We start from the raw sequence: 13,781 nt of genomic DNA, 5'->3' as shown, positions 1-13,781 counted from the left end.
TGCCTGGCTGCCGCTCATAAATCCGGGGAGCCCTTTTATGGAAATTCCGTGCAGGGAGATCCATTCGCTCATGCTTTAATGTATGCATTTAAGCTTGCTCTTACATCTACTAGCTCGAATGGAAAAATGACTTCAGATCCTGCTTACAATGTGCTGTCACATAATATATTCAATTATCCTGGAAAAGGGTTGCACTTGCCAAATTACAAGACTCTGCGAGTGCGATGAGGAGCTCAAAGGGCGCCAGGATGCAGGACGCTGGGCTGGCACAGGACGAGGACCGTAACAATCATCCATCAGCGGACGCAGGATAATGCAATTGAGCAGCAGCTGTCTGCTTGGACACGCCCCCACTTCACACGCCGCCCCTCGAGCCGCCCACGTCCTTGGGCACATCCTTGAAGAGCTGAGCAAAGCAGAAGATAACGGAGCCCAACTGACACAATGATGAAAGTGTGACAATGTAAATAGTCACATACACACACACACTCTCGCCGTGCGGAAGAAGATAAAGAAAGGGTCAGAAAAGGGGGCGGCGTGGGAGTGGCAGGACGTGGCAGGACGTGCGTGGCTTAGCACAACATTTCCGCTTTCGTTTTCCATCTGTTCGAGCATCAAATTCTTTGCTCCTCCTTTTGGCGTGCAATTTTCCATTGGAAAACGAAGCAAGCACTTGATGCATGTCTCTTTCACTGTGTGCCTGCACTGCGCGAAATGGGGAGCATGTATTAGCTAGATTATATCGTGTAATCTTGGCATTTCAATATCACAGATAATATTTACTAGCATTATTGAAACTCGAATGGAAGTGTGCATCAGTGAGCTATAATCCTTCAAGTCCAACAGGTTCCCCAATCAAAATGAGTTCATTTTGATTACTGCACTCTATTTTTCTCACTGCACTCTCGTCCATGTGTGGGTATATGCGTGGGTGAAATTGAAGCATTACATTGTCGACTGCTGATGGCATGCTCCTGCTCCTGGTGCTTCGATTCTCCTGACACCTTTCACGCTGCAAGGAAGAGAGGGCAAGGGCAGCAAGGACCCGCCCTGAACCTAATCCCGGCCTGCAGCGCTGGCAGGAGCCAGGAGCTGCCAGGTTGCAGGTCCTGGTTTTAGTCCTGCCTTCGCATCCTGGCTGCTGGCCTCATTTGCAGCTTTCGAGTTGCCGCACCGTTCCACGTTAGCTTGTTATGCTTTTATGGCGACCCTTGTACTTTTTCCATTATGCCGGCAAGTGTTGTTCCTCCTGCTCCCCGTAACCCTTCCTCCTCTCCTCGCCCTTCCCCTCTTCCTTCATCCAGCTAACGCTCCCTTCGCTCAACCCTTTGCTGCTGTTGTCCTTGGGCTTTTATTGCATGTTTTATGGAAATTTTCAAACATTAGACGCACTCTCTGCACATCAAACGCATTTAACGCATTTCAGGTCTTCCACTCTAGGACTGCTTTGGCCCCACCTGCCCCCCTTTGGATGTGCTTACCTCATCCGCCCACTGGGCCACCTGTGTTTGTGTGTCCTTCGTGTATGCTGTCAGCCAATTTAGATGGCCCAAAACGCACCTGGGCGAGTTATGTGCATGTTCCTATGACTCAATCTCTATGACTGCACTGGCAGAAAAAAAGTAGTCGGCAAATGTGAAAGTTACTTTAAATGTAATGATGTAGATTCGATTGTAGATTAAATCATAAGCTATATTTGGAAATTCTGTGTATGTAAGTAAATATAATAATATCGAGATAGCTAGGAGTATCCCCATTTTCTTTCTGTTTACCTATGGCTACACTTTCCCCTCCCATTAAATCTCAAATCTCTTGCCCCCACATCGCTGTGCATTTTGGCTTTTCGAACATGGAACACAAACTGCTAATTTGGCTTGATGTATTGCTCCAGAGACATCCATCAGCAGCTGGAGCTCCGCTCCTCGCCTCCTGGACATCTGTCCCCCGATTCCCGATCTCCAATACAATGAAGCCACGGGCCTAAAACCAGAATTGATTATGTGAAATTTGTCTGACGGTTCGAGTGTGTGTGTGTGCGTATCGGCTTTCGGATTGTGCGTGTGTGTGTGGGCCACAAAAATGTTTCGAGCTGTCTTTCTCAAATCGATTCTTCGGGGAACTATTTGTTTCGATTTGCGTTTGCATGCAGAATGGAAATGGACAGGAGAAACCCGAGTTGCGTGATATGATTCTGTGCGGATCCGATGAGTTTCGAGTACTAAATCTGGTTTATGATTAAACAAGCCAACGAAACTGGTCAACTTTAGAAAGAAATGATGAGAATCTGAAATTCAGTTTAATTTAGAGGGAAATTATCAATTATTTCCTTTTATTACCTCAGTTTTTAATGTAACTGCTGTCAAACTAATTAAATGTCCCAATTAAATGTAAATTTAAATAAATTGACAGACAATATGCATTTGTGCGTTCATGTGTTGGGGCGAATGAAAAAGTTTGTGATCGCCATACGCAGTTATTAACAGCAGTTAATCTTCTCACCTGGTTCACCCCGAATAAATGCATTAAATAAGTTCACCTGAGTGGCGAGTTAATCGACTGTTTTTTTGGGCAAATGTAACCGTCAAATTGCATCAATTAAGCGTCATTGCAAAATGCTTGATTGTTGGCAGCGATGTTGCAGAAGCCCTTTGGCTGAAATATTATCGCTGGTCGGGTTAATTCAATCAATCCGCTAGTCCAAATGCTATTAATTTTGTGGGGCTGAAAAGGGAGGGGGGAGAGAGAGAGAAAAGTCGGCTATAAATTCATTTATAACTTTGATACGGGACAAGCCAAATGGCCACACAATGTTTGTCCGAGTCAAATCCACTTTCACTTGACACATAAATTGAGTTAAAAGGAAAATGCCAAATTGAATTTTATTTACGTTGAACATTCACGCTCGATTTCACACACGAAACAAATCCGCTCGATGGCAGCAGCAGCCGGAAAATGAAGAGAAAATCAAAGAAATCAAAAAATAGAGTGAAAACCGAAATCTGGGCAGTGAAAAACCCACAAACACGTGTGTGGCCCGTTCAGTGGGCCGGGAGATCCTTAAAGTCAGCAGAATGAAATTTACATGAGGTCCTCGGATGGAGTCGCATCTCATTGTTATGCCAAGACATTGTCGTCATCAAATTATGGGCATGTAAAAATAGTTGCCATCCTCGGCCATATTGTTCGGCATTATGTAAATCTCTTCGGCGCAGATCCTTCCTGCCCATGAACACGCCTTTAATTGCAGAACGGAGAACAGAGGGCGCGGCGGCGGGTCCTTTATGGGCGACATTACACGAGTGTTAACGATGACAATGAGCGGACAGGATGAGAGAGGTCCTGCCACGTGAGTCCTGCGGAACGTGAGCCGCGCCGAGTCCCGAACTCATTATGATTCGTCTGGTGTTTTGCTATTTTTATAGACACTTGCACACTCCGCTGGGACAGCTAAGGCTCAGGACCAAGGACTCAGGACTATGAGCTCAGAGCAACCGGCTGAGGCACTTCATAAATAATCAGATTTCTGGGCGGGCAGCAGATGAATCCGGCTGTGGCGTTTATTGAACCCCGTCCAATCTCTTGACATTTGCGCCGTCTTCTCGGGGGGAAATTTCCGTTCTGCCCGCCTGTCAGCCGCATTTCCATGCACTCACACTCGTACATTTCCGAAAGCGGAAAATTGTATATGCTTATGCGGCGCTAAGCCAGACAGAGTCTGACAAATCCATGGGTAGTTTTCAATTGCCTGCCATTTCAATTTATTTGCTTGTTTTCCGTCCCCCCGCGCCCCCTCCACGACACTTGGCATTAGGCGACATTTTTTGTTTGGTCTCGGCACTCGACGCTTTAAATAGAACATGCTGTCAGCAGGGGGATACAAATAGTGTTCTGAAAAGGGTTCGTCGGGTAATTCTTCCGTCCTAAAATATGAGACATTTACCATAATTTGTTCCGCTCAAATTTGTATTACAAGCGAACACATCATGACAGGCAATATGATGGAACGACAAACATTTTAAGAACTATTAAAATCAGTATCTGCATGCCATTCTATTCGAATCTGGCAATTAATTAAATTAGATACCACTGAAGGTTAACCAGCCTCGACTAAGTTCGCTGGCAGCTTTAATTGCGTTAACAGGCTGCATTAAAACGTTGTCCGCATCCCCAGACAGCTGACAACCCGAAGCCGAAACCAGATACTAGATACTAGACGCCGCAGTGGAAAGGATTGCGGGAACAGCCCGTGCACATACGAATGTTTGGCAGGATCCAGGATCCACCTCCTGCTCGCTGGCTGGCTGGCTCCTTTTGTACGCCTGGCTTGTCTAGAATTCTGCTGTTATTTTTGTCATTTTAAGTGCTTTGCCAAATGCACACGAATCGCTGCAGGCGCAGCACGAATATTTCGCCGAAACACTTGTGGCAGCTGTGTATGTGAGTTTTTGGCCAGCAAAGGAGCGAGAGCAGGTCCTGGCCCGCAAGCGCTGAGGGAGTAGTGGATACTGCGGGGTGGATGGTGGGGAAGGGGGCGTGCCGCGACCTACAGCAAACATTGGCGAAAAACACAAAACGCGGCGACCAACTTTCAGCCGCCTTTGGCTGCAGTGCGAAATCAGTTTTGGGGTCTGGCGGGGGGAAACCACTCCCCTGCCCAGAGAAGTAGGCCCGAAAAAAAAGAATTTGGTAAAGGAAATACTCAAAAAAGCTTTGCGGCTTAGTGGAAAAAGTAGCCGGAAAACCCACAAAACAACAGAGCTGCCACTGCTCTTTTATTTGTTTAAATTTGTTTAGAAAGTTTCGCAGTTTTTCCGGCGAACCTTCAAGCGGTTCCGAATCGGAATGTCCTGGAAAATGGCATGCCAATGATGAAGTTATTGATGGTGATGATGGAAAATCGCTTTCGCAGCTGCTGCCACCGCAGCTGGCGGGGAAAATGGCTGGGAATTTCCCCGCAGCACTTCGCTCACCGACGACTTTCCCTTTGAGCATTTAGCTGGAAAAATTCCTTTCGCGGCCGTAGGAGAATCACTCATTCGCAGCGTTGGCAGACGCACATTTTTAGCTTTATTTTCGTGAGTGTTTTTGCGCTCTGCCCGCATTCTTGCCGGCGACAAACAATAAAATACAAATTTGCTACTTTACTTTACAACAGCGCATAAAGAAAAACAACAAGCGGAAAGCATTTCCATGACCTCATGTGGTGAACCCAGACGACTCACAGTCGGCAGCGGAGGGCGAGGGGAGGGCAGTGGGCGGGACCTTTAAGTAGGTCGCAGCAAAATAAAAAGTTTGTTTGCCAGAGCTCTCCGTTCGGGAATCGCATAAAACATGGGTTCGACGGCGGTCCCCGAATGCCAGGATACCCTGGAAGGCTGCGGCCTGGCCGAAGGACGAAGGCCGGATAATCCCAGGAATTGACTGAAAATTGTGTGACAATAGGAACAGGATTAAAGCCGCTGCAGCTGCTCAAAAGTCTCTTTACAAATGTTATGGGAATGTGCGGGAATAAGAGTAACCATTTTACGACAGTCCTATCCTCTAAATAAATGATAAAGTTACAGATACTTAAAGACATGCATTTCCTAGATAGACTACATCCTTTAGAAAGCCATGATTATTCCCCTTAAAAATAATAAACTGCTTCCGATATCTTCACTTTGGGTGATCCCAAGCTGTCGTAGTCTAAAATCCCCTGACAGCCCAGAAAAATTCTATTTCAACTTTATTGCCAACTTCAAACTCAATCCAATATCCCCAATTTCCCGGCTCTCAGCTGGGCATTTTCCCGTCCCCCCCACCTCGCACCCCCTCCCCGACTGTCGCTCGTCCACATCAAATTCCCTGTTGATTTGAATTTAAAAGTAATTTTTTATATTTCGCTTCTTTTTTTTTGCTTTACTTGTGTAGTTGGCATATTTGCAAATATTTGCTGTCGCTGCTGTCGAGACAACGTGGCGGATGCTTAATATTTCGTTCTGACTTTATTTGTAGCTTGTTGCATATTATTTCCCCCATTTGTGTTGCGTTTATTGTTTTGGCGCGCACAAATTGAATTTGTCACTTTGGCTCTGTGGATTCGCTTAAATTGTTGCCGCGCAGAAACGGGTTGCTGAATTGATATGCAAAATATTTGTGCACATATGCAGTGGCGGATAAAAATGCGAAGCGCTCGCTAATAAATTAAATGCAAATTGTGCGCGGCCCGCACTTTTAAGCCAAAACGGAATTTATTTGCTTAAATTGTGCGAGTGGCGGGCGGAAAGCAAGGATGAAAGTGAATTGAATTGAAGTTACTTTGTGGTCGCTCCTGCGGGGGAAAGCAAAAAGTTGTGGCCAAAGTGGTTACAAATCAAATCAAAAGACCCGGCAAGATGAATGGGTGGCAGGAGGGGCACAAGGGGCAGGCGGGGCAGTCGACCGAGTTATAAATTCATTTGGCCAACAAGGAGATGGAGAAAAACAGCAAGCAGGCGAGCGCCTTACACAGTAGCAAAAAGTCTATTTGAATTTGTGAAAATAAAAGCAGAACATCGTAATGGATATTAAAATGCATATTTTAACTACTTTAAAAGTTTAAAAATTTATGCAGTAAAGTCTATCCTTTATGTCTTAGTATTATTCTTTATATAAGGAAGTTATGCATCACTTTTTTTCTTAGTGTCCCTCATCCTTTTCCTGCTTCCGTTGCGCCTGCTCACCCTTTTCCTATGTCTTCTTGCAGGACTCGCTGCGGCGGCCGCCTCCACTGGACATCCGGATGACTCCGGTGATGGGCCAACGCTGTCGACATTCCTGTCATCATCGCAGTCGCAGTCGCCGTCGCCCCCAGCAGCATCAGCTTCAGCATCATCCCCATCCAGTTTCTCATCGTTTGCGGTGGCGCACGGGCCACAAACGGAAGCCACGAATCACACTTTCAAGAGTTTAGCCTTCCTGGACGCGTCCTTTGGCTCCGATCTGTTTGCGCAGACGGACGCGGAGAGGGAGCGGAGTGGCGGAGCGGATGAGGAGTCGCAGGATGCGTACACTTCGCAGTCGATGCCAATTTTCGACTTTGGCATGCCGCGCAACATCACCGGACGCACTGGCCACACGGAGGCCATAATTAAATGCCGCGTGGACAGTCTGCATGATAAATCGGTGAGTCTTGGCGTGCCATTCCCCTCGGGTCCTGCGGGCGCAAAGTGATGAAGATGCGTGCCAAGGACATCGAGTATATCATATGGATGCGCACTCGTTAATCAATTTTTCTGTCTCCCTTTCGCTCTTCCTTCCGCTCAACAGGTATCCTGGATACGGAAACGTGATCTGCATATCCTGACTGTAGGAACTGCCACCTACACCTCGGACAAGCGCTTCCAGGTGGGTCCATGTCGCAGCAATCCTCCATTCGCTGGCTAATTGAATGCGATGCTTAACTCGGGTCTCAAAGTCAGTGGGCACAGTGGCTTACTGCGGATACAATCTGCTGGTGACCGAAGGGGGGAATGCTACTCTGAAGGACTCTCAACTCTTAACGAATTTTCTTTCCGACAGAGTTGAGCTGATAGTGATATCCTCACGTCCTCTCTGATTGGCAGCACATATATATGAGCAAGGACATTAAGTTACCATCTGTCAGCTTTAGTTTGCATTATCCTTACAGCGGACGAAATACCTGTACATCTATGTATTCCAAAGGACCAGATTAGCTGGCAACACAACACAACAAATCCCGATAAACTTTCAGCCACAATGTAAAAGTTAACTCCGGCTCTCAGGGGAATTATGGCCATAGGGCCACTTTCATTATGCATGCATAAACGATATTTCAATGGCTAATCCAACTCATAACTCAGGACAAGTCCGCAACCACCTCTCAGCCCCTTAACACTGTGTTTTTTGGCCACTGTGCTGCAGCTGAAAAAGGAGCAGTAAACAAACATTCAATTGTATAATTGCTTAATTTTCATGAAAAAATGAGAGACCCGATTGCATGGCAACGCAAATTTGCAGCCTTGCAAATTGTTGTCTCGAAAGCGAATAATTATTCCACCGAGACTGGCAGGACGAATTGAATTGAAATCTGTAAACTGCAAACTGTGGTGTTTAAACTGATATGTGTCCTGTGGCAGGTGACTGAATCGAAGGACTCCCGGGAGTGGACGCTGCATGTGAAGGCGCCGCTGGCCAAGGACAGCGGCATCTACGAGTGCCAGGTGAACACGGAGCCCAAGATGTCCATGGCCTTCCAGCTGAACATCATCGGTGAGTGGCATTCGAGCTGCGAAATGAGTTTTGTTTTATTGCCATGAGTATTTGAAAGTGATTTGCTGTGGACCGGCTGTTTACCTTGTCGCCGCCGGGCTTATTAAAAATGTTAATTCAGTTTTCGGGCGAGGAGCTGCCCTCGCCATTATGATTATTTCATCCTAACCGAAGGGGCAACCGTTTCCGTTTCGTTTCGTTTGGATGGAGCGCCTCTAGGCATTCATTTTTAATTTCGCATTTCGGCCCATAAATAAATAAACAAATAAAAAGCGAGGTCGAGCTCCTGCCGCTCCTGTTGCTCCGGGTGCTCCTGGTGCTCTTGGTGTCTGGCCCCAGGAGCTCGGATCGCATGGAGCTTACATGCCGCCGTAGTCGCTGAGTTAATTAGCATGTCAACCCGGCGGGATTTCGAGCACCGATTGGAAATGTATTCGGCGTTTTAATGAGCCATGCATAATGCGTGTGTCCGCATATAATTAGCAGGCAGTGTGCCATCAGTCCGGTTTCCTGTTCTGCCACCGCAAACAATGTCTATTGTGTGCATTAGTGACTCCGAAATCTACCGACGATGATTAATTGATGATGGCCTGATTTCGGAGCGCATAATAGGTTTCTGGTTGCAGGAAAGTGGATTTCTTAATCACATGATTTATATGCCACACTTTGTCGTATCACCTGGAAATCCAATTTCTCTAGCGTTTCTTTCAGCCAAATTTGCAATCACAAAGAACACAATTACCTAAGCAAAATGTGATTGCTGCCATCCCTCGATTGCCTCATTGTATCGGCGTTAATTCGTAATCTCAATCCGTTTAAAAAACAATCACTTTGCATATTGATTTTAATGGCAGTGCAAGGCACTTTCGGGCTTAAGGCGCCGCCATTAAGATGGCAATTGTTGGGTCTTTAAATCTCATCGGCTCTTCGGGGCGACAGGTGGATAAAAAGAGTGTCCAGGATTTTGGGGGGAGTGGCGTGGGGACAACTCGGAAGCGAGCTGCTGACAGGTCCTGTCGGCATCTGCTATCAGCCACTTATGCAAATCAGTCGGCAATGCCTTTTTAAGTTTCCGATTATGCACTTGGGCGCGATGCATTTTTGTCTGTCCGCTTGTGACAGCAACCTCTTTCCTGATTTCCTGCTCCGACGCTTACAAACGAATTTCCGATTACATTTTCTTCATGGCCGTATGCATTTTAATTTACGTTAATGAAACAATTTCCAAAGGAGCATGACAGGACTGGACACTCCACGCTGGCCACTGCTGACAGCCTGGCAAACTGGCCAACTGGCTGCGTCCTTAATAACATTATCGGCATACGTGTCGTATGAGTGACTTTCGCAGGGCGCTTAACTCTTCGCTCCTGTGTCGCCTTTACTTTCCATATCCTGATCCTGCTCCTGCTCCTGCTCCTGCTCCTGCTCCTGTTTCTACAGCTCCTTGCCTCGTTGTTGCGGTGCATTGCATTTAATTAATGTCATTATGTAAATTTATGCGTCCCACCCAAACGATTTTATTTTCCCTCAACGTTTCACAGTTTTTCTCGTTTTTTTTTTGGGAAACGAGATTTATGCCTGATATAAATTCTGCCCAGGGCGTAACGTCCACCACGTGGCTCCGTGAAATATCCAATATAAATATGCATAAAGTATGCCCTAAGATGACAATTTAAAAGGTTGTATTTATGCACGCATAATTTAAGAAAAATATACTCCCGCCATATTTCAACTGCAATTAGCAGAGTAATTGATTGTTTAATCCTTTTGAAAGAAGGACGCAAATTACGCATTTCTGCCAGGGCTGCAAACATTTACTTTCAATAGGTTTCACATACACAAAATGCACTATTTCCACTGCATTAAAGAATTGTTTGCAAGGCTCGCCACAGTTTCCACTTCATTTAGTTTAAAGCATACTTTTCTGCGCTCTTTCAAATCCCATCAACATTTTCGCAGAATTTAATGCGGCTGTTGCCTTGATTCCATTTCTATTTTCGTGCTCGTCTAAGTGGTAATTACAGCCATTTGACCTTAGAGAAAGCCCACTTTTGGCCCGCTTCTGCTCTGTTTTTGTTGTTGCTGGCAGGTCGCAGTGCATTTTATTTTCATGAAATATTTAAATTAAAAAACTTCATGCGCCGCCACACAAAATGCACGCAGAACTTTAGCGACAGCTGCTGAAAAATGAAGGAAAAATGAAAATCTGAAATGAAATGAAAAACAGTGGGTTGGTTGGGTGAAAATTGTTGCTGCAGCTGCCTGTCGCCGTCTCTTTCCGCATTGGCCCTCTCCCTCCCTCCGCCGGGTGTTAATTGCCTTTAACGCAGTGACACTGCACAAACACTCTCGCAAAGGGGGCGTGGCCGAGGGTGCCGATGGGGCCGAGGCAGATACAAATACACACGCACTTAATGGCGCAATGGGATTTTTTAACTCCTCACACTCGGCACATATGCCACAGACGCAAACAAACAGCTGGAAAAGCCAGTGAGAAAAGGGAGTGAGCCGTGGAATGAAGCCAGATCTCCGGCAGACACTTTAACCCCCGGAACCGCCCACCACCACCAATCCCCCCGCGTCGGGAAACCCCTGAGCATCCTGCGACCCATGTAATCATCATCATATGCACTTTTATGAGCTGCTCCGTACGCCGCGCTGGTCACAGTGGGTCAAAAGGATCATAAGGTTAAAATCAAACTTAATTGAAATGAAACGGAAAGGAATTCAAATAGGTTACTTAAATCTTTTTACTTTTTAGCACGTTTTGGAATGCCCATATACCCGTTCATTGCAAATCCAATCCCACGGTGCGGCCACAGAGTTTTTATTTCGTTTCGGCCACGCATGTCTCCTGTTTTCGGGTATATTTTTTAATTATTATTATTTGCACAGTCCAATGCATAATAAATATTATTATTAACCCAGTTTCGCAGGAGCGGCGAGTGTGACTTTCCACATGAGTATGTGTGCGGCACCCACGCACACACTCGCAGCCAGCCGTATAAGTTTATTCACGTGTCTGGTGTGATATTCCCACCAAGGGCCCACTTCATCCTCGCTTTTCGTGGGCTTACTTAAATTTAGTGCAATTGAAAAGTTATTCCATAAAGTTTTATGATTAAAAGTTTTTATGTTCATTCAGTTGGTTGCGAATTCGTTTTACGAGCGATTGCCCCAAATTGATTTCGGTTTCCCACCTACGATGCATGTTTTCAATTCGTTTGTGGCCTGTTTTTGCAGAAATCTCCCCGGATGCCAAGGCGGTTATCAGTGGGCCACCCGATCTGCACTTCAAGGCGGGCAGCGCCATAATCCTCAACTGCCTGGTGCAGCAGCCGTCGGTGAAGGACATTGGGCCGATTTACTGGTATCGCGGCGAGCACATGATCACCCCCTTCGATGCGGATGATGGACATCCGGAGGTTCCGGCCGGCAGGGGCGAACATCCCCAAGGGATCCCCGAGGACACGTCCCCGAATGACATAATGAGCGAGGTGGACCTGCAGATGGAGTTCGCCACACGCATCGCCATGGAATCGCAGCTGGGCGATACCCTCAAGTCCAGGTGGGTGCTCCTCTGTCCCCCACTCCCTAATTGAGTTGTTCTCAGTGCGCTGCTTAATCCTCCGCAGGCTCCGCATCTCGAATGCCCAGACCACGGACACCGGCAACTACACGTGTCAGCCAACGACGGCCAGCAGCGCCAGTGTCCTGGTCCATGTGATTAATGGTGAGTCCTGGGAATGAGTGAGCGAGTGTGGCCTACACTGGGAGCAATACCTGACTAGCTTTGGTAATACTTACGTTTATGCATTCCCTCGAAACTTCGTTAAAAGGACTATAGGATCCGAGACCTCCAGACCAAATGTTCCCCTTACATAACACCATCTTAATAATATTTTCTCTGAGTGTATCAAAGCCTTTGACTGTCGTCTCAGGTGCTGGCCAGGTCGCCATAAGCCTATCCGTTACACTGTCAGCCAGAAGTTGGTGTACGAAAGCCAAAGGAGAAGCTAACTCCCAAAAGCTAACTATCATTTACTAGCACAGCCCTGCTTCACTTGGCAGACGGGTGAATCATTTTATGGCCAGCAGTGTAGCCAACGCCATTCATATTCACCCAGACACGGCCTAAAAACTAAAAGTTTTCGCCTCACTCCATCATTGGGACGACTGTTTGCTCGGGAGTCTTTTGCGCTGGCCTCCTTGGCGTATGAGTAATGCGGCTGGAGGAGCACAACTCAGTGACTTGGCTTTGCATATTTTACACATAAATTAGAAGGGAATTAAGACATTTTAAGCTGCGAAATGAGGGGCATAAACTTGACGCGTCTTTTGTCCGGCAATTTCCACTGTTTTTTACGACCTTTTATGGCAGGACATTCGCAGCAAATTGAAGGCCTGGCCCAGTAATTTCGCGCGTAGTCTTAGTTTTTATGCAGCATCAAATGTTAAGCGAAATGTCCAGCACTTAAGTTGTTAAGTTGTTTATTCAAATGAAATTGTTGTACGGACAGGCATTTGCATTTTAAAGAGCCGCCATCCGCTGCTCCCACTTCATCCTTCGCTGCAAAGCCGTAATAAATATGATTAAATGTCAGAAGTAAGTTGCAAAAAGGCACTTAATCATGCCCCACATGTGGCACAATGGCCGCGAGTTGGGTGCGGGCTGAGATGCGATGGGGTGGCAATGGGAGTCCAGATAGCAGACACGCCGTAGAAGAGGACCTGCTGCCACAACCACTGTGACTGTAACGGTGACTGTAACTGTGACTGTAACTGCGACTGGCTTGCATAAATACAGATAATAAATCAAAGGCAATAAAATTTTAAGAAAAATGATAAGGGCAAAGTGCTGGCCTAGGCGGGGTAAAGGCGACCAGGGAGATGCTCTACCGGGAGTTTTAACTAAACTAAGACCGAGTAATACCTTAATTTTTTGGGCTTTCGAGCACTAGGGAAAGCTTAGATAGCGATTGGGGAACCCACTTCCTCGGAGACTGACAAAAAATGATTTAGCAGAAATGGAATTCCAATTTCGTGCCTTATTTATGTATCCCCCTCGATACCCTGCCCGTGCAGAGCATATTCCACCCATTATTCATTGATCATATCCCGACGCGTTGGGTCCTTAAAAATCAGTGCCAGGATGGTGGGGGCGTGGGCCAACGTATCCTTTGTGACGAGTCAAAACAAAGCATTGACAAATGATGCGCCTGGAATAACATTTGCTCGGGCGAGAAAGGCCGCAGAAATATTGCGTATACGCAGACACACATATGTCATTTATCTAGTCGGAACAAACAACCGTCCTGCCCCTGCTCCACTTAGCCATTCCTCATTTCACAGTCACTGCCAGCGCTGCATGGTGAAAAATCAGTGGTACAGTCAGTTATTCATAGTATATACTAAGAGTTAGCTCATGTAAAAGTCCAGCCAAAATATAGTGATTGTTCTCTGTGTAGGTCACAATTAAATTAAGTTATTTGCCCGGGCATAGCTTATGGCGCTGTGCCCTCGTCGAAATT

At 46.4% G+C, this 13,781-nt stretch overlaps 1 protein-coding gene across 3 annotated transcripts in view; it reads left to right on the top strand.

Annotated features, from left to right (window-relative positions):
• LOC117150428 overlaps positions 1 to 13,781 on the top strand; it is a 41,568-nt gene that overhangs the window by 26,920 nt on the left and 867 nt on the right. For 2 of the 3 annotated variants that reach the window (XR_004460764.1, XM_033317304.1), the window contains 5 exons: positions 6,725 to 7,143; positions 7,288 to 7,365; positions 8,118 to 8,250; positions 11,494 to 11,818; positions 11,886 to 11,983. Coding sequence is in view for 2 of the 3 variants with exons in the window: in XM_033317304.1 (XP_033173195.1) it covers positions 6,725 to 7,143; positions 7,288 to 7,365; positions 8,118 to 8,250; positions 11,494 to 11,818; positions 11,886 to 11,983 (1,053 nt within the window). In the remaining variant the exon portion in view is untranslated. Of the gene's footprint in view, positions 1 to 6,724; positions 7,144 to 7,287; positions 7,366 to 8,117; positions 8,251 to 11,011; positions 11,115 to 11,178; positions 11,467 to 11,493; positions 11,819 to 11,885; positions 11,984 to 13,781 lie in introns of those variants that run through there. The other variant, XM_033317305.1, reaches the window with a different exon arrangement.

Source organism: Drosophila mauritiana, chromosome 2L (assembly GCF_004382145.1).
Source record: "Drosophila mauritiana strain mau12 chromosome 2L, ASM438214v1, whole genome shotgun sequence".
NCBI classification, from domain to species: Eukaryota; Metazoa; Arthropoda; class Insecta; order Diptera; family Drosophilidae; genus Drosophila; species Drosophila mauritiana.
This window is presented reverse-complemented; position numbering and strand designations above follow the sequence as displayed.